The sequence below is a fragment of the Callorhinchus milii genome, unplaced genomic scaffold (assembly GCF_018977255.1).
Source record: "Callorhinchus milii isolate IMCB2004 unplaced genomic scaffold, IMCB_Cmil_1.0 Scaffold5, whole genome shotgun sequence".
Classification (NCBI taxonomy): Eukaryota; Metazoa; Chordata; class Chondrichthyes; order Chimaeriformes; family Callorhinchidae; genus Callorhinchus; species Callorhinchus milii.
In genome coordinates this window covers 54,925,592-54,946,865 of record NW_024704746.1, presented here as the reverse complement: position 1 = coordinate 54,946,865, position 21,274 = coordinate 54,925,592, and the positions used below count along the sequence as shown (strand labels likewise).

Below are 21,274 nucleotides of genomic sequence, written 5' to 3'. Positions count from 1 at the left end.
GAAGAGGGTTTTTTAACGTTTAAGCCTATTTAAGTGTATGTACAGTGTGTAACGAGTCACACAGTGATTGCTATAGTATCTGGAAATTGAGATTGTACTGAAACTTGACCAACCCCCTAAGATGGTGCTGTTTTTGTAGTATTCCCCATTGTATCACTTTGTTTTTACCTTCACTGTTAAAAGGTAAACTAAACATTTCACGCATGAAAATCAAAATTGTAATGGGAAAATAATTCTCTTGGGATTCAACTTGAGCTTTGAATATCACTGGAGAATTCAGGGAGGCATGTGGCAGTGCCGAGAAAACATAGCCACATCTGGAAAACAAAAGAGCTGAAAAAGATCCCAAACCAGGGAGAAATGTATAATAATAATAATAGTAATAATAATAAAAGTCCTTGCATTTGATATAGAGCCTCATCGCATCTTCAAGATGTCTCAAAACGCTTCACAGAATATACTATAAAGTGAATTGACTGTTTATTTTGTGGGCGAAACATGTGAATCCCACAAATAGTCATAGATTGAGTGACCAATTTTTTCTTATTTTTTTCTTGGAAGGGATAGTCCCACTGAGTACATTCTTTCTCAGAATTTGTGAATTGTGGTATAAACTAATCCAAGTACAGTCTATAATAATAATAAGAAAGTCCATATTGAGTTAGACTAAAAATTACCCACATCTCGAGAAAGAAAATCACCTATCAATTAATATAATTCATGAAATAGATAAGTTTCTTCCATTTTCAGCTAGAATAAATAGAATTTAATGTGTGTGCATTGATGTCTAATTTTGTTAATGGTTTCATTGTTTTATATGTTGCTGTTGTAGGCAGGTGTGAAGTCGGCCAAGTTAATCCTGCAGAGCTTTGGTTGGAAGACACAGCCGTCCCAGCAGAGCCCATTGGTAGCAATAGGGCTTGAGAATGGCACAGTAAAGGTGCAAGAATATTTAAGCAGCCTACACCAACTAAACTAACCCTCTGGCTGATAAAACTAACTCCACTGACCTAGTTTTTGAGTGTTGCTGAGAAAGACATCTCAGTGAATTGGGTTACTAAATGTTTCAAAGTTATTGTATTAAAATGAAACTGCTTCTGTAGAGTTTTATGGGTGCAATAATATTGATATTTAAGGAAAACTGACTTTTATAAAATATAATAGGAAATTGCTCTAATTGGATAAATTGGATGTGTGTATCTTTTCTAGGATCTTAAGCAGATTTTGGTGGATTTAAAGGATCCAAAGTACACTTGCACATTTGCCATTATTTCACGGTTTCTGTATTTTATCTTTTTACATTTGTGTTGATAGAACACCAGATCAGTAATTATTTTCAAATTAATGTAATCTATTTTGAAGACAAAACTGTGCAGAATTTATATTTGATACAGTTTGTGTCTTCCTGTTAAATCTCTCTAATTAGATAAATTGTGTGCATTTTTTAGTCCTTTATTGTATTAATATAATTACCAAAGATTAAGGATGTGGAAGGATCCCATATGTGCAGTTTGTTCTTTCCTGGTTTGCAGTTGTAAGCACACGTGATCATCCATAAAAGATGTCCTCAAGGATAAATGGAATAATGGATTCTCATATGAGCAAAAGTGACATTTAGATGGTGTTAGTATTGATAAGATGCTGAAGAATAAATTTTTAACTAATTATGCAAATGTTGACCTTTCAGAAATAGACACTTTTATCTGTGAATTCAGTATAATTAGCTGTAAAATTACATAGATTAATGTTTAATTATTTTCTTGACACTGATGAAATTATTTTATTTTTGTGACCCACTTATTTGAAGTAAAAGTTTGGGTTATACAAACATGACTTAAACAAACATACATGTTTGTCTTCCAACAAAATGGATTGCAGAATCATTTACAACTGTTTTTATTTTGGATAAAGTGCTATTTCATTAACTGATAAGGTTTTTAAACTTCTGTCCAAATACCAGCTCTTGAAAATAATTCCAATATTTGCAAAAATAATGAAAATGTTGCTAAATAAACGACTAAATAGAAATAGACACCTTTGCCTGTGAACTCAGTATAATATAACTATTTCTGAATATTTCTGTACAATATAACTATTGCTAAATATTTATTTTTTCCTTCTCTTCAATTATACCTGTGCACTAATGACATTTGGCAGGTAACTTCGTTTTGTTAATAAATATGTCCAATAGAATTTAATTTTTATTCATATGAAATTTAACAAAATAATTAAACATTAAAATCATCAAGTCTCAATGCTTATTCAGGACATTCTGCATCAGTGAGCAAGTTTTTAATTATGTCTTAACTTTAGTGTGTGAATGCACTTCTCAATCACCATTTTTGAAAGAAGAGCAATATGACATTAATTATAAACACTTGTACATTCTGCTGTTTGAGATCCATGCTTGTTTGTGCTGATTGTAGTTAGATGGGTTGAGTAATTTGTATGGGAAACTGTGGAACACGTTAGAATCATAGAATATAACAGCACAAAACGAGGCTGTTCGGCCTATCGTGCCCGTGCCAGATCTTTGGAAGAGCTACCTGATCATTCTCACTCCCCCACTCTTTCCCCATACTCCTGCAAATTTTTCCTTTTCAAGTACCTATCTAATTCCCTTTTGAAAGTTATTATTGGGTCTGTTTCCATCACCTTTAAAGGCAGTGCACTACAGACCGTAACAACTCTATGTGTAAAAAAAATTTCTCCTCATCTCCCTTCTGGTTCTTTTGCCAATTATCTTAAATCTATGTGCCCTGATTACTGACTCAACGGCCAGTGGACACAGTTTCCCCCTCTCTACTCAAAACCCCTCATAATTTTGAATATATCCATTAAATCTCCCCTTAACCTTCTCTGCTCTAAGGAGAACAATCCTAGCTTCTCTAGTCTCACCACATAACTAAAGTTCCTCATCCCTGATATCATTCTGGTAAATCTCCTCTGCACCCTCTCCAAGGCCTTGATATCCTTCCTAAAGTGTGGTGCCCAGAATTGGACACAATACTCCAGCCGAGGCCTAACCAATGACTTATAAAGATTCAGCAGAAATTTGTTGCTTTTGTACTCTATGTCTCTATTTATAAAGCTAAGGATCCCATATGCTTCTTTAACAGCTCTATCAACGTGTCCTGCCACCTTCAAAGACCTGTGTATATGAACCCCCAGGTCTCTCTGCTCCTGTATCCCTTTCTCTGCTTCTGTACCCCTTTGTTTGATGAAAACTCTGACCACTGAGCAGAACAATTAGAGATTTAGAATACTGTAGAAAATGATGGTGTTCTCAGCAACACTGAGTATTTTTCACAGCATAAAGCAAAAACACAACTCTCGGGAGACATTCCACAGAGGTCTAGATTTACTCTAGTTCTGTAGCATATTCTTTAATACAGCTTCATTTGTGAAAGCTGGTTTTCTTAAAGTTTGTTTAAGATCAACAGAAACAGATTTAAAAGTTGAGGCTAAATTGATTAAATTGCCAAATTCTGGATGCTCTCCATTAACTACATTAACTGGAATGAATCTAGACCCAGGTGGAATTTCTCCCCAAAAGTTCCATTGAACTGATATTTGAGTTACTTTTGCATGGCTTATGTGTACTGAACTATCATTAAATATTTATTCTTATTTGCCATTAATGTTCACTACAGTTTTTTGTGATGAATTCCTTTTGGAACACTCAGATTTGATATAACAATTTGAAGCATTGCTGGTTTTCTTTTTCTCCCAGGTTCTGGATCGGCACAGTGGTAGAGTTCTGCACATGTTAAACAAGCACACAAAATGTGTCCAACGATGCCAGTTTACATCTGATGGAGAAACCCTGATTTCCAGCTCTGATGATACCACTTTATTGGTAAGAACGGGTGGAGGGGAGGTTGAAGCTTCTTCTGCAGGTGGACATGGCGCTTTTGACCAAATAACGTTCCTTTATTGATTAGAAAAAATTATTGCTTTTACTCATGCCCAGTAACTAGGTGCAAAATGTTCAATCTGATCGTTAGAATGTTTTGGATTGATTAATTTTGTACTTTAGGGTTTATATAATTGAATAAGAAATACTAAGATCTTTCACATTGCATTGAAGATGGTAAGGAATAATAAATTTTACTGCAACTTTATAGCATAAGCAGCATAATTCTTGCTAATACACGTACACACAGCACACACATTTGATGAACAACGCTAACTGGTATCGGTTTCTACCCTGCCCACAGCACAGAGACAGCGCTTGTCAAAGTAACAAATGACGTCCTCTCTCTCCGTAGCCGGGGCTCCCTCTGCTTCCTCATCCTCCTCACCTCTCCACTGCATTCAACACAGTCAATCACGCCATCCTCCTCCACTGCCTCTCCTCCCTCATCCACCTTAGTGGGACCGCAGCTGCATGGTTCAAGTCCTACTTAACCAACCGCCAGCACTGCTGTCATTAGCAGTGCTCCCAGAATACTATAGACCCCAGCTGGCTCAGGATCCAGACTACGGAGACCGCCACAGAGGGCTGTCTTGGTTCCATTGTCATTCATGTCACCTTGGAGCCATTTTAGCTCCAAGGTGACCCCGCTTACCTTCCCCCCCAAGGAGAACAGTCACTAGTTCTTCATTTGATATCCGACAAGCGTGGGCTTTGAGCCCTCCTTCGATGGATGGTGGGTACTAGGAACTCCTTGCTTGCTTCCCAATGGGCAACACATCTCAGCATGAAATGTGTGAGAGCATTGCCACCATCTTCTGCAGCTTGGGCACACATCCCTTTCCATTGGAGGTGCGGAGTTTAAGCAGCAGCTGCTTGCCTCTCTGCAGGCCAATCAAGGTGGATTCCAGGAGCTGGACGTACGAACGTGTGTTCACAAACTCAAGACTTCTTCCAGCAGTGGTCACCCGCAAGCCTCAGAGTTTCCTCATCAGCTATCTGGTGTACGTCTGCCTTGAGTTTTGTGGGAGGGCCTTTACAGTACAGCTTGTGACTTGCCAGCCACTTTGATGTTCTCAAGGTCCAAGTCCAATACCAGGTTTACTCAGCACCAGCTGCTTAATCCAGGTCCTCATGTGAGGGGCCTTAGTAAATAGATGTGCCCAAAGTGAAGCCTTCTCCACCTCCAGGATAACATGACAGGACAACATAGGCCGGAGCCCTCCCTCCCTGCAGCCATGTCCTGTGTTTGATTTAGATTCCTAAAATGAGGTACATAATAAGCACTTCACAGAATTTACTGCAAAGTGAATTGACTATATTTTTGTGGGCGAAACCTAAGAAACTGATTATGTCTGAATTTAAACCATATGATTCACTATCAACGGTCCCAGATTTTAACCTGCACTTACCTTCCAAAGTAATCATCCTAAAATTGTCAAATTATATGCAGAGTAAAAAAAAAAAGCTTCAACATTTTACAGTACAGTGTTTACACAATATCTATTCTGTCTTGTTGTATACATGGACTAGGGCTGAGAGCGATTCCGGACTGGATGCTGTTCAAAAGGAGCTAAAACATTTAGAGTTAGTGATAGGACAGGTTGAAGCTTCAGTTAAATAAAGGAGTTTAATCCTTTCATCCTTCAAGGTTATATACACTAGAACACCATTCAAACAGATTGCTCAGAATGATGTTGCACTTTATTTTACTTTTTCTCTCTTTTTAAAATAAATCAATGACTTTGCTTCGTTATTGGCCCAGAGCTACATTCATACTCAGTCGCCAGTCATGTGGACATCAGATAAGAGTATAGCTGCTTTATCTACATGGCTGAAAATCTACTTTTTAAAATTTTTGCTGTCATGTACACTTGTACGTGAAACCCAGAGTGCGGATGTAGTAAGATGTTCCACCCAAGATTGCATTAGTGATTTAAGTGAGTGTGTTGTTGGCTGGGGAGGTAAAGGGAAGAAAAAAATTATTTGGAAAGGCCACTCTCATTGTCCAAATAGTAACAACAAAATTACATTTGTATACCGCCCAAGGCATTGGAAACACTAGTAAATAAACACTACTGTCAGCCAGCACAAGTCTGGGTTACCCCGAAGCTGATTCAAAAAAATGGTATCTGAAGTTCAGAACAAAATCAGGTCCTAAGTGAACAATATAAAATGTGATTGCATTCACTTCAGAAATTCAGGTCAAGAAATTCACACATCAATAATTAATGTTAGTACAAAATCTTCCAACATAGGTAACAACACTTTTAATATCAAAATATTTTGTTTTAGAATCTTTACAGTAGCCACTGAAACTATATACTCATGCTTTAGCTGCATTCTTTTAAAAATGGGCATTCTGTATAGTGATCTGCAAAGATGATTATTTGATGATAATTCTGTTGCTCTGATATGACCCAAGACTAGAACCTTCAAGTAAATCACCTGCTTTCTAGTTTTATTTCCAGCTTTCGTTGTTTCATTCACCAACCTCTTTTTTTTAAAAAAAGCTGTTCCTTTGCTGTTCCTTTTCTATCTTTCTGTTCAACTCATTAAATCAATGGTGACGATTTAAAATACAACCCTTCACTCCTACCACACGAGGACACATTGGATATTCAGTACAAAATGCCACAGTTGAAGCATCTGCTCTTCTTGATCACCTGCATGTATATTGCCATGTCTGGGTCTGCTTGCATTGTTCTTCATCATTTGTTCTTCCTTCTATCTTAATCATCTAAATTTGGAGGCTATGGATGCTCTTGTTCAGATGATCAATAAACAATACTTTAAAGCAGAGTTTCAAAAAGAGGCACCCCATTGTCATTGGTGATGTCCTACTGCTGGAAATAATTTAATTTGTGATTACTTCTCGATTTTTTTAAACAATTTGCTTTCTTTATCCAGCTCTACATTTTAACCCCCCCCCACCCCCGCCACCTATTGTAATCATCAATTACTAATACATAACCTTGTTGCAACATTTATGAATATCTAAGTGTACATTAAATGCACACTATTCTAGCAATTAGTACATTACTTAAGTAGGTAAATGATCTCCCATTCCTGACCCAATCCTTCTGTTCTTCAATAAATTGAGCTTTTCCAAATGTGTTTACTGTTTACCCACTAGGTCATTAAAATTGTTTTATATGGTTTTTGTTACAACCGATGGCAAATTTAGCAGTCTGTGGTTTCCAATCATTTTTTTAATAACACGGTTATGCTTCCCCCATTTTCAATCCTCAGGAATTTCTCCTGAATCTAGCAAATTGACACAGATTTCCCAGATTTCAATCCTGTCTCCTTTAAGACTTGTTAGTGCAAAGTTATCCGCACTAGTTGCTGTCTTCATTGTTGTTTACATATAGATGGGATTATATTAAAGAACTGGGATTATACTTCACATTTAGGTGTGGAATTGGCGAGCTGGAGAATACAAAGTGCTTAAAGGACACATTGAACAGGTGAAAAACTTTAAGGTGTTGGATGATTCACAACTTCTGTCCTGGTCTTTTGATGGGACCATGAAGGTAAGAATTTCATACTGAAAGGTTTGTGGTTCATATTTCTTGATTGGTGTGTAGCTTCCAAATCTATTACATTTGGATGTTACGTTTTTGTTTGCATGTACAAAGAATCAGTCATTTGGGGAGAGAAGTAATTTTAAATATATGTTCACCATACCTTATGTGTCTATTGCTTAATTTGTTTTATTTGCTTGTGTTCACGAAACTGAGAGATATAACTGATAGGAAATGGAACTTTTTTTTTATCTATTGTCAACATAAAATTTTTGTTTTGCATGTCCAGAGTCTTCACAGAGTATTCTGTCCCAATGATCTCCTTCAAGCAAAATCTCAGAAAGCATCCTTATTCTACATGTGTAAATAATTCTCTGACACCAGCTATCCTTATGACCTGTCAGAGTAGATTGCCAGGGTCTATGCAGTTGTGTACTGTAGATCCACAGCCGTTGGGAATTTGTGGGATAGCTGAAACTCATTTCTGATATAATCATTCAAGGCAGTAGACAGAGCAGAATTCTAACCTGTCACTCCAGGCTGCGCTTCAACCCAGATGCCAGAAGTGAAGGATAGGGTGCTAACCTTCATGTTACTCCAACCCCTGTCAGTGTTTGATTTGATATGCGACTTGCAAGGAAAAATCCACAGTCCAGAAGATGTACATTTGATTGAAGCAGTGGTGAAGTGGATTTATTCTGCTGGTGTCCAGTAAAGGGCATCACAGGTCCCGAGATGGGATCTCGATTGATGCTGTTATTCTGAAATAACGCTTCAATTGGAAGCTGCGATTTTAGTTTTAGGTTGTGTAGTCTGAGTTTTTGCGATGTTCTGCAATAAGTTTAACTCCTGATTGCTGTATGTACAAAACTGAATGCTTAGCTGGCAGATGTGCTGGATGAATGTTGTCCTGATTGACATCTATGGAGTGCACACACTTTACATTTGTGTATATCCAGTAATTATGTACTGGGCTCTGAAGATGAGCATCAAACCAAAGGAGTGATGAACAATTTTTGGTCTCTTGCTTCCCTCGTGCGCCCAATACTAGTGCTCTGACAAAATGGCAGAAAATGGGTTACAACACTGCCCGTTTCTTCTGGTAGCTGGATTTGAGTTTAACAAAAAATCGTTAGATGAATGTCTCCACTCTACCTCATTTAAGGATCCTACTTGAAAGAATGTGGGCAATTGTGATCCAGTTACATGTGGATCTGAATCCATAGCACACAAATTGCATTTTATTTTGCATTAGTTGATCATCCCACTCAGAGAGAACATAAGAATGATTAGTATTGGGAGGGAAAAAAGTGTAATACCTATGTAGTAGAAGTGGTCTTCACAGGTTCATCTTAAGACAGGTCATTGCAAAGCAGCAGAATAATATTCTGTAACTTTTACTAGATCTTATTTGATGATCGGTGTCAAACAAGACGTGTTTTCGTTCCCTCTTCAATGAATGCAATTCACCAAAAACAAATTTAGAAAACAAATTCTCCACATAAGCTTTCCATCTCCACTATGCAGTTGGGGTAGATACTAAGTGAAGATACCATTGAAGTATGTAACCCTAGCTGTTCTCTCATACTTTCCATTAGTGGTCCCAATGGCAAAGGCCAGTAAAAAGGTTAAAGCTGGGGAATTGCATGTATGACCTACTGCCCTCTTAAAAAAAAGTAAATTAAAGCTTACACATTTGTATAAAAATATTCAAAATAATGCGATGAAGGCCTACAATTCTCTGCTATCTACAAGTAGGCTAGTCCAACTTGAAATAGCACCAAGGATTTCATATTTTTATTGCTGGGCTTTCATGTTTAACCATTAATATGTAAATAGGAGTATTGAATAATGCATGATTGTAAGAGGTTCTATTTTGCCACTGTTGTGATATTATGGATAAGCCTGTTATTCAGAACCTGTATAATATGATCAAAGACTGTAAGGGACACGTGTAAACTTCTAAAGCTTTTATTTTCAAACAATAAATTCAATAATTAAAACTTTATTTTCTACTCTGACAAATGGCAAGACAAGTGAGAAAATATCATGTTTCTTCAGAAACTTGGAGAGTGATGGTTGAGAGACCAATTCACATTGACACTTTTAAATATAATTTTACCTGAAAATTCTAACATTGAAGGAACAGCACATATTGTGTCCCAATGAAAGGTCAATGAATAATACATTTTTTTAAAAATAATTAATTTTAAAAGAACCTTAATGATTAAACCCATCTTTCTCCTTCAGTCTGATTAACCTGCAGTAGACTTCCAGTTTTTCCTTCAACTCAAAAATAAAACCAGATAGAATAGAATTCAATGAGTTTAACTGAAGTAAAGCTTTAACTGAACTAAGTTTTAACCCAAAAAAAAGCACCCACTGTTAAATGGAAAAAAATATACAATTTTTCAAACCTGGTCAAAATGGGACAAATCACGTTTTTTATAAGCAAATATTTTTTTTAAAACAAACTGAAATCTTCAATTTATTTTATTACTTTAGGTATGGAATTTCATCTCTGGTGTAATGCTGAAGAGCTATGGTTGTCATAATGGAGCAATTTTATCATGTGATGTTTCCCCTGATGGCAGCAAGCTTGCTTCTGCTTCTGCTGATAAATATGCCAAGGTTGGTGGGGATTTTATACTCTAAATTTGCTTGCACATGTTGTAATGAACACTGCAGAAATAATGAAATCTGTGTAAGGTCAGGGATTGATGATTCAGAGGTAGGTTCTACCCCACATGACTCGTTCTGCCTTCCCACAACTCCACAAATCACATCACAGCCTCTCCCCTCAGGCTACCGAGACCCTCATCCACATCTTCGTAACATGGAGTGCTGTAGCTTAGTAGTTAGAGCACTTGCTCGCAAGCAAGAAGATCTGGGTTCGATTCCCAACAGGCCAAAATGTTGGACACGTTTCCTTACTCCACATGCCTCTATTTACCTAGCAGTAAGTAGGAACCCTTCCCTCGTCAATTGGTGGATTGCTTTCCAGGGTAATAATTCCTTCTCATTTAAATAAAAATAATTTGATTACTCAATCCACGGCTATTTGTTGGACATTGCTGTGCGTAATTGACTGCCGCGTTTCGCCCACAAAATATAGTCAATTCACTTTACAGTGTATTCTGTGAACCGCTTCGAGACATCTCAAAGACCTGATAAGGCACTATATCAAATGCAAAGATTATTATTATATCTAGGCTCAAATGCGTTAACTTCATGCTTGTCGGCCTTCCCAACTCTTCTATCCATAAGTTGCAGATCATTTAGAACTCTGCAGCTTGTGTCCTCTCCTGCACCAGGCTCCGTGACCCTATCACGCCATCTTTGCCTGCCTCCACTGGCTCCCTATCCCCCAAAGGATAGAGTTCAATATCCTCATCCTTGCCTTCAAAGCCCTCCACGGCCTTGCTCCTCCCTGCCTCTGTGACCTGCTAATGCCATATCAACCTGACCACTCCCTCCGCTCAGCGGTTCCAGCCTGCTCCTCGTCCCCTACCCCACCAACAGCAGTCGGGTCTTTAGCCTCCCTGCCCCACCCACAGTCCTTATTCTCTCCTTGATCCCTCCCTTGCTTCCTTCAAGGCTTGTCTCAAGATTCTCCTCTTCATACGCGCCTTCAGTCACCCTCCTAACCCCACCCTCAGTGATTCCAACCCCCTGCTTGGGTTAAATCCCTGACTATCCAGCGCCTTGGGACATCTTCGTGATGTGAAAGGCACTATACCAAATTCAATTTGTTGTTGTATATCAAAGGCATAGAGTAAGCAATGCAGTCTCTCAAAATACTTTTAAACTACCATACTTTGAAGTAAAAGTCACTTATGATTTATTTGTTAATAAAAGTTAGTGATCTCTATCAGCAATTAGACGTTGCATTCCTTTTTTAGCATGTGTAGTGAAGCTGTTGAGTGTTATTTGATTGGAGCAGATATCCTGCTGACAATTTAAATCCTTTGGTTCTGATGTTGAAGGAGAATACTTTGAACTTGCTTCCTGATTGAAGCATTTTCCACTACTTTCTTAACTAGCAGGAGGGCTGATGAGTAGTGAACTGGGAGCTTTTAAATGGGTGAGGGATAAATCAAGCCATCAACGATTGAACTCTAATAAAAGGCACTTTAATTTTGCACTGATTTTTTTTAAAGTCTCATAGTGCAAAATGTTAGTCTACAATAATTTTATGATATTTACATGATAAAACATTTGTGAAAATGATGAGAATTTCGATTGTAAGAATTTTTTAAAGGGATTTAAAAATAAATAATATGCCTGTACAAGAATGTAGTTACTGTATTATTGCTCTAACTAAATTATTGAACTTCACAATATGCAGCATAACTTTCATTGGAACAACAACAACAACAACAAGATTCCATTTATAAAGCGCCTTTCACGTCAGGAGGACGTCCCAAGGCGCTGCACAGTTGGGTCATGACCCGAGCAGGGGGGAAATGGTGAGGGGAGGGAAGGGAGGGAGCAAGGAGGGGGGAAATGGTCAGGGTGAGGGGAGAGAAGGGAGGGAGCGAGGAGGGGGAAGAGAGTCGAGAGGGGAGCTGAAGGCTCGGTCAAAGAGAAAGGTTTTGAGACCGGCCTTGAAGGAGGAAAGGGAGGAAGCAAGGCGAAGGCACTGGGGGATGGAGTTCCAGAGCCTGGGGGCTGAGAGGCTGAAGGCCCGACCACCGATGGTAACAGATGAAGAACCCTTTAAAAAATTGAAAAGCTGTGGAATATGTTTTATATTCAGTCCAAATAGGCATGTTTAAATTTCCCTGTGGCCTGTAAAGTTTATTATTAACCAACTACTTCCTGGAGTTTTTTTTTACCAAAAAGAACTCTAAAATCATACCCTTCCCAACATCGAACAATATTGTTTGAGATCAAAGACACTGATATATGTGAGGCTTAGGTTCTGGATAGCCTCAAGAGGCTGAAAACCAACAAATCCCTCTGCGTGGGTGAACTGTATCCCAAGGTATCTGAAAAGACCAGGCAGGATATTTTTGTAGCACTGACAGACATTATTTGAGGGACGTAGGTCACTTCTAATGAGGTTCCAACAGAGTGGAAGCAAGGAGATGCAAGTTCAAGAATGACAGAAGTATGCCTGTTAGCTACAAAACCATTAGCCTGATCTCAGTAATTGGAAACATTATCAATAAGAAAATGGGCTATGACCTAATAAATGACAGCTAGTACAGATTCAGAAGGGAGTAAGTTTTGTCTGACTAACTTCACAGGCTTTTTGAGAAGATGACATCCCAAGTTGAATGTGGGAAGCCATATGTAACATAGTGTACCTAGACTTCCAAAAGGCATTTGACAAAGTACCACAGGAAAGACTGCTTCAGAAATTGTCACTGGGAACAGAGGAGAAGAAATGGACGTGGATTAAGGGATATGGGGATAAGGCATGGTTATGTTATTAGCTGGAGTTAGATTAGAAGATCAGCCATGATTGAATGGCGGGGCAGGCTCGAAGGGCCGAATGGTCTACTCCTCCTACATGTTATGGATTTGAAAATGGCTGAAGGAAAGGAAGTAGAGAATAGTGTTAGGGGAGCTGTGACAAAATGAGGGGAAGTATTAAACGGGGTCACTGGGACTAATCAAGTTATCAAAGAATGTCAATAAATAAATTAAATGCATGTGTCATTCTGATAATAACTATATGCATCAATGACCTAGATTTGGAGACACAGTGTAAGGTAGTTAAATTTGCAGATAACACAGATAACTTGGGGGATCTATAGAATGATGGGTTTGCATATGGGCTGGTAAAGTTCAATACAATAAATACAAGGTGTTGCATATAGAAAGTAAGAATAACCGGCACGTGTACTCCAAGAATGGATAGTCCAATAAAAAGTGAACTTGTATTATTTTCTGTATCCCTTTCATCAAAGGAGTGATAGAAGGAAATATGGGATGGATGAAAGGGAATACAAGTTCACTTTTTTATTGAAATGCCTTTAATATCTTTAAAATTGCCTGAAAATGTTAAATTTCTTTGTAAATAAGCTTTCTTTTCATTGTTTGGTAAGCGCTGTGGGATGCTACCCTGTGTGAAGAGTGCTATATAAATGCGAGTTGTTGTAGTTGATGGTAATTTTTTAAAAATCCTGAGGATGGGCATCCATGTTTTCTGTCTGTTTCATGTACCAAATTCGATAGATTTCTGCTAGAAAATAATATCTCAGGATACAGATATAATTTGGGACACAACATGTCAAGGATGGTGGAAGGCGAACTCGAGAGGCCTTGATCTTCTTTTATGTAGCAAATTCTTATCTTCTTTTGTTCTGTAAAGCGCATTGACTATGTATTTTTGTGAATGAAACAAGGCAGCCATTTGTACACAATAGTGTCCCACAAATAGTCTTGGGAATGAATGAAGCTTCAGGTTATTTTTCTTTTGAAATGTTGGCCCATTGTAGCATTATTTGAAAATCTGTTAGGTGACACTATTACAAGAAACAACTATTTTAGACAGAAGTGTATTTTTTAAATGTTGGCAGCATATGATTCATCCTGGTTGTTGTACTATTGAGAAGAGGTGGAATGTCAGGCCTCGTATTGTTTTGTTCAATGACTTGTCTTCTGCATTTTCACGTTGAATAGACAAGATTATCTTCTGCATTTTTACTCTCTGGTGAGGAGAGAATGTAGTTGAGCTCAAGGTAAATCCATAGTTAAGTACTTAATTGAAGCTCACACCGATGTGGCTGTATAATTTGTTTTAAATTAAAAGGCTGAGGGTGGCATCCCTAAAACATTTCAAAGTATCAGAGACTGAAAAGAAAAGGTTTACTTATGATTGGCCTCTAGTCCAGTTAATTTCATTGACACCAGTTATCAAAGAATGCCAATAAATAAATTAAATACATGTGTCATTCTGATAATAACTATATGCATAAATGTATATAAATAACTATATTTTGCTTTAAGTATCTTACTCATTACTAGGGCAACGTTGGGATACTACCAAGAAAAATAACCTTGGTACTATACCGCCCTATGCAAGGTTACAGTATGCAGTATTCATAGACTCTCCAAACATTATTAGTTGAATTGGATGATTGGGGAGAATATAATCTTTGTCTTAACAGTTGGGTTGTTGATCTCTGATTGAGTGCAGGATGCACTTCCCTCCTTATTGGGCAGGATGGAAATGGATAATAAATTAATGTTCGCTCTATGAAGCTCCTATTCCCATTCTTTACTCTGATAGCTTGGTATTTGTATGTCAAAAATATATAGGTTCAGTCTTGTTAGGCAGAATTACATGATTCTGCTTCCTTGAGTGAAAATGATGACTGAGGAGTAATAATAATAATATAATAATCCTTGCATTTGATATAGCGCTTTTCACATCTTCTAGATGTCTCAAAGCGCTTCACAGAATAGACTATAAAGTGAATTGACTGTATATTTGTGGGCGAAATGCGTCAGCCAATTGCGCACAGCAGAGTCCCACAAATAGTCGTGGATTGAAGTGACCAATTTATTATTGCTTTTTTTGGAAGGATTATTATCAGGCATGTGGAGTAAGGAAACTTGCCCAAGGTTTCACCCTGCCAGGAATCGAACCCAGGTCTCTCGCTTGCAAAGCGAATGCTCTAACCACTGAGCTACAGGACTCCACAGATGCAAGTCAAGAAAGATATGATAATAATCTTTTTAAAAAATTCATAAAGGAGCGATGTTATTACAATTCCGTTTGTTGGATGACTGCAGTTATTAACTTTGAATGAGGAACACCCTTTCAAATGTATCTTTATCTAATTTTATTTGCTCAATGTTTTTGTGGATAGATTTGGAACTTCAGTAGAACTGCTCCTCTTTATGTTCTGACTGGTCATAAAGCTTGTGTCAGAAGCTGCAGATTTTCCAAGGACAATGAATACCTGGCAACTGGAGATGACAATGGTGAAATCAGGGTATTTATCATTAATTCTGCACTTCCAAAAGTATCTGTTTTTCTTTATGTTCTATCAAGTTATCCCATTACAACAAAATTATATTCATAGAGAGCCTTTCACGTCAGGAGGACGTCCCAAGGCACTGGACAGTGTACAGCAGTTCAGACCCGAACTGGGGTCAGGGAGGGAGAAGGGAGGGGAGGGGAAGGGGGGTGACTGATGGCATGGTCGAAGAGGGTTTTGAGGTGGGACTTGAAGGAGGCTAAGGCAGAGTGATTGGGGGATGGAATTACAGAGGTGGCTAAAGGCTCCCACCAAAGGTGGGGCAGGTGGGTCGGGGGACGTGGAGCGAGCCAATCAGGAGGGCCTCTTGTTCACATTTAACTGTAGGAAATTTGCCCTCATCCAGGACTTGATGTCCAACAAGCAGTCTGTCAGGACAGCAGTGGTCCTAGAGTTGAGGGTGGGGGCAGAAAGATAGAGTTGGGTGTTATCCGCATACATGTGAAGGTTGACCCCATGTCTGCGGATGATGTCACCAAGTGGGAGCATGTAGATATTAAAGAGGAGAGGGCCAAGGACGGAGCTCTGGGGGACGCCAAATGTGACAGTGCGGGGGCTGGAGGAGAAACCGTTAGAAGCAACACAGTGGAGACGGTGAGAGAGATAAGATTTGTTCCATGCAAGGGCAAGTCTTGCCAACCTGCACCTAGAACTTTCTGGAATTAGGTTCACAGGATGCATCCCTCCAGGGAGAGAGTGCGCATTTCATTCCGATAATCTATCTCTGGGATTTCCATGTGTAGGGGGGGCTGCGTGGAATTCTCAGTTCGGTTGGGATACTCTTAAGAATGGTGATGGGTTTTGGCACGTTTCGGGCACCCGGCTGACCAAAAAAAGGATATTTCCATCCATCTATTCCTTCATCATGGCTCATTGGGTATTTGATTTCCTTTCTTCCCAAATACCAGCATCCAGTCTCTGCTTCATACAGAGCCCAACAGCATTGATACATGTGACAGTTTGGGTAATAATAATCCCTCCAAAATAAAACAATAATAAATTGGTCATTTTCAATCTACGACTGTTTGTGGGACATTGCTGTGCGCAATTGGCTGCCGCGTTCGCCCACAAATATACAGTCAATTCACTTTACAGTCTATTCTGTGAAGCGCTTTGGGACGTCCTCCCGACGTGAAAAGCGCTATATCAAATGCAAGGATTATTATTATTATTATAAGTCCGCGAAGATTAAGTAAAGAATGCGTGTGTGCACAAGTAGACTACTACATTTGTATTAATGGATATGGGGAGAAAGCGGGAAATTGGATTTGAAAGGATTAGTTGAGCTACAGATCAGCCATGATCTAATTAAATGATGGAACAGACTCTAAGGGCTGAATGGCCTACTCCTGTTCATATGTTGTCATCTACAGGATCTACACTTGAATATGTAGATACTGCCCGCCTCTGTCCATACCTCACAACCAATGCAACCAAAACCCTCGTCCAAGCCTTTGTCACTTCCAATGTCCTCCTCACTGGTTTCCCCAGCTCCACCATACACAAAATTAATTTAATTCAAAATTCATTAACTCCGTCAGACCAGTCTTTGCCAGGCTCCACTGGCTCCCAATTACCAAGCAGATCGATTTCAAGATCCTCTCTTTTTCAAATCCCTTTGTGCCCTCACACCTCCCTACCTATAATGCTAAGTTTATTTTAGAACAATTTTTTTCCCCTTTTTTGGTAGATCTGGAGGGTAAGAGATGGATGTTTACTTCATGTATGTCCAAAAGAGTCTGAGGATTCCAAACATGGAGGCTGGGTTACAGATCTACACTTCTCGCCCAACAGTAAGATGTTAATCTCCACTGGTGGATATATAAAGGTACGTTAGAACAATATTCAATGAGAAAAGGTCCAACAGACTAATATTTTGGGTTTGCTACAAACAAAGCAACATAGGGAGAACAACTTGTCACTTTATGATTATATTATAATCATAAATTAAATGTATGTGTCATGTATCATAAATTATCATGTATCATAAATTATCATGTATGTGAGGAAAAGAAGGTACTGATATAGAAACTTCAATCAGTCCAACATAAACATGGGAAGGACTCTGCTGAAGACCTTTCTTTTCGACCGCGCCTTTGGTCACCTTCCCACCCCTCCCCCTGGCTCGGTCCCGGGATCCTAAACTGTAAAGCGCTCTGAGATGCCTTCCGGCGTGGAGGGCGCTATATAAATCCAAGTTGTTGTTGTTATCTAGTGCATGACTGCCTCCTGACTCAGTGGGTCAAGGAGGCCACAAAGAACAGGTTTCTAGTCAATGACACAGGCACTAAAATTGGATTTCCAATAGGCATTTGGCAAAATACAACATGGAAGAATCCTTCACTGACTATCACTGTTTATCAAAAGGCAAGACATTGATATGGACAAAATTGGCAAAAGGAATGGAAGCAGAGGTTCATTGTTAGGTGGGGCATATGTCAAAATGGGGAATAGGTCAAAGTTGGGAGAAAAGTTTAAAAAGATGCTCAATTTATCAAAACTGTGAAGCAGTAATAAACATTACTAACAGAACACTGAGGTTTATTTAGTTTTCTTCAGATCCCCAAAAGTCGTATGCAAGATAATGGTGACCACCCTTAGTGGGTAGCGTTCCTCTTTCAATTGATTTACAGTTTGCTACATTACATTTTGTCCTGTGATTCACCACTGATTATTGCTGAGAAGAATCCTCCGTACATGTTAACAGCCTGCGCTTTACAGGTAAGATGATGACTCCATCGGCAAGTTGTAAACTAATCTACGTCCTGGACCTCCGATGCATCTGCAAACAAATCATATCATACCTGTTCTTTAACATTTGCTTTTAGGATTTTAGAAATAGTGCATAATACAGCAATTAATTTGAACTCGTTATTGCCAAATATGCATATAATAATAATAAAACTTATAATTGATGTTGCATCTTTCACATCAGGAGGATATTGCAAGGCACTTCACAGGAATCATGTAAAGTGTAGTGACTATGTCTTTTATAGGCATGTTGTATATTTTATATTACATATATGTTACAGTAAATTTTGAAACCATAAAATCACTGAAATTAGGACACGGGGCTTTTGTGAAAAAGTGATCTCAGCAGTGCACAGGGTAGAGGGAATCCCAGGAACAACCTTGGTGTTATCATTAATACAGATTTAGACACTGACCAGTACAAGGTAGCACTGAAGGCCGACATCCTAAGGGGTCACTATTCCAGGAAACAATGTCACCTCTGCCCACAACGATTGTTAACAGAAAAGTCAGCGTCACCTCGTAAAGCTATCCTTGCACAATCTGTTTCTGGTGGACAAGGATTTACAAACTGTAACTGAAAAAATGTCAGACCACGAGCAGAGAACCCAGCAGTATGAGGAGGGAACTGGGAGTATGGAACTCTGCTCATTTTGAGGGTGATGACACCTCTGGGGAAAGGAGTCAAAAGCAAATGGATGCACAGGGGAACACAGGGAAGTGAAAATGCAATTATCATTGGGGGTCACAACGGTGAAAAGAGTAGACACACATTTCTGCAACGAACGATGTGACTCACATAGTATGTTGCCTCCCTGATGCCAGGGTTGAAGACATCACGGAATCATAGAATTATACAGCACAGGAGGCCATTCAGCCCATCATGTCTGTGCTGGCTCTTTGAAAAGAGCTATGCAAATCAATCCGACTCCCCCGCGCTCACCCCATAGACTGCAAACTTGACCTCCCCAAATAATTATCTACTTTCTTAAAAGTTGTTATCAAACCGGCTTCCACCACGCTTTCAGGCAATGCATTCCAGATCCGAACAACTCGCTGTGTAAAAAAATTTCTCCTCACCTCCCCTCTGTTTCTTTTAAGAACTATTTTAAATCGGTGTCCTCGGATTACCGACCCACCCGCCAGTGGAAATAGTTTCTCCTTGGTCACCCTATCGAATCCACTCATAATTTTGAAAACTTGTATTAAGTCTCTTCTTAACCTTCTCTGCTCCAAGGAGAATAATCCGAGCTTCTCCAGCCTCTCCTGATAACTGAAGTCCCTCATTCTTGGTACCATCCTGGTAAATCTCCTTTCACCCTCTCCATTACCTTGACATCTTTCCTAAAGTGTGGTGCCCAGAACTAAACACAGTATCTAGCTGAGGCCTAACTAGTGTTTTATAAAGGTTCATCATAACTTCCTGACTAGAATTGTTTCTATTGCTGGACACAATGATGGGCCGGATATGGCCTGCGGGTTGGCTTTTGCCACTGTATTCAATACTGCCACCCTCCTCCTTTTTTTCCTCCCCTATGCCTCCTGAATACATTGTAGCCAGGAATATTCAACTCTCATTCCTGGCCTTGTTGGACCCAGGTCTCTGTTATTGCCACTACATCATAACCCCATGTGGCAACTTGAGCCTGAGCTCACCAATCGTACTTGTCACACGTCACACATTATTTACGCACATGCACTCCCAAGACCGACTTAGTCTGTTCTGCATTTCTGCCTCTTCTAATCCCTCCTTTTCTGGATTACTCTTTACTACATTGCTGTTCGTCTCTCCCAGCCCTCTATGTAACTTGTTTGTCCTCTCTAATGCTACATCCTGATACCCTTCCCCCCTCAAAATTAATTTAAACCCTTCCCCACAGCACTAGTTAACCTCCCTGTGAGGACATTGGTCCCAACCCTGTTCAGGTGTAACCCACCCACTTTGTACAGGTTGTATATTCTGTATGTATGCTTTGTATATTCTGTGAAGTGCTTTGAGACATCTAGAAGATGTGAAAAGTGCTATATCAAATGCAAGGATTATTACTACAAGTCCCACCTGCCCTAGGACTGGTCACAGTGATCCAAGAACCTGAAGCCCTCCTTTCTGCACCATTTCTGCAGTCATGCATTCATGTGTTTGATCCTGCTGTTTCGACACTCATTTGCACGAGGCACTGGGAGTAATCCAGAGATCACCACCTTTGAGATCCTAGTCTTTAGCTTTTTCCCTAACTTCTGATTCTCTCCCTGTAGGATCTCAGCCCTTTTTTTCCCTACGTCATGGATCCCAACATGGACCACAACTTCTGAATATTCCTCTTACCCCTGTAGAACTTTTTTTTTCCCCCTGGGATAATTGAAGTCCTAATAATCCTTATACTGTGTTCGTTTTGTTGATGTTCCTTTATCTGGAATCAGATGAACATGCCTGTATTCAAGTATCTGAAAATTGTTTATGTAACTATTGGATTGGCGTTTTGTATGTAAATAGCTATGCAAATTAAATTTTTGAGCAAAATAGACAGCCTATGAATATTTATATGAATATTCCTTAAAAGATGACGACTTTCTTTCTGGCAAGAATATATGTAGAGGATAAATCAGCATGCGCAGGTTTTTTTATGTATAGTTTGCCTTTTCACTTGCACTGTTTCACCTTGTAATTTACTTTCTCCAGCTTTCATTGTCAGTTTTGGGATTGCAGTGCGAGTAGTTATCATAGTTCAAGTTCTTCATGTCAAATCCAGTTTTCCTTCTCAATACACTTGTACCTCAGATGTCTGAAGCAAAATTTATCATAATTTAGACACAATATTGTCCTCCGTGCTTTACAGTGTCATTACAATGACAGTGTCATTTTGTAAGCAGCTTTCTCATTTGTGGCAAGTGCACTGTAAACTAAGTGGAATAGCTTTCATAATTATCTCTCCACCAAGCTATATATGTGGATGGCTGGAAGGTCCATTATGATTTGATTTTGTTTTTGTTCGCGTCCAACCTGCTAGTTAGAGGTGATCCGCCTAGTAGGAAGGATATTCAAGTTCTGTGCAGATTCTGTCTATATTCAGCTGTCCTCCGTT

General features: G+C 39.1%; 1 protein-coding gene across 5 annotated transcripts in view; it reads left to right on the top strand.

Moving 5' to 3' along the window:
• The window catches only part of apaf1 (apoptotic peptidase activating factor 1), a gene marked incomplete at its 5' end in the record, with an annotated part of 114,125 nt that overhangs the window by 65,754 nt on the left and 27,097 nt on the right, over positions 1 to 21,274 (top strand). For 2 of the 5 annotated variants that reach the window (XM_042335083.1, XM_042335086.1), the window contains 6 exon segments: positions 833 to 940; positions 3,734 to 3,859; positions 7,333 to 7,452; positions 9,949 to 10,074; positions 15,270 to 15,395; positions 17,131 to 17,268. In XM_042335083.1, coding sequence (XP_042191017.1) covers positions 833 to 940; positions 3,734 to 3,859; positions 7,333 to 7,452; positions 9,949 to 10,074; positions 15,270 to 15,395; positions 17,131 to 17,268 — 744 coding nt within the window. 5 annotated transcript variants of the gene reach the window in all.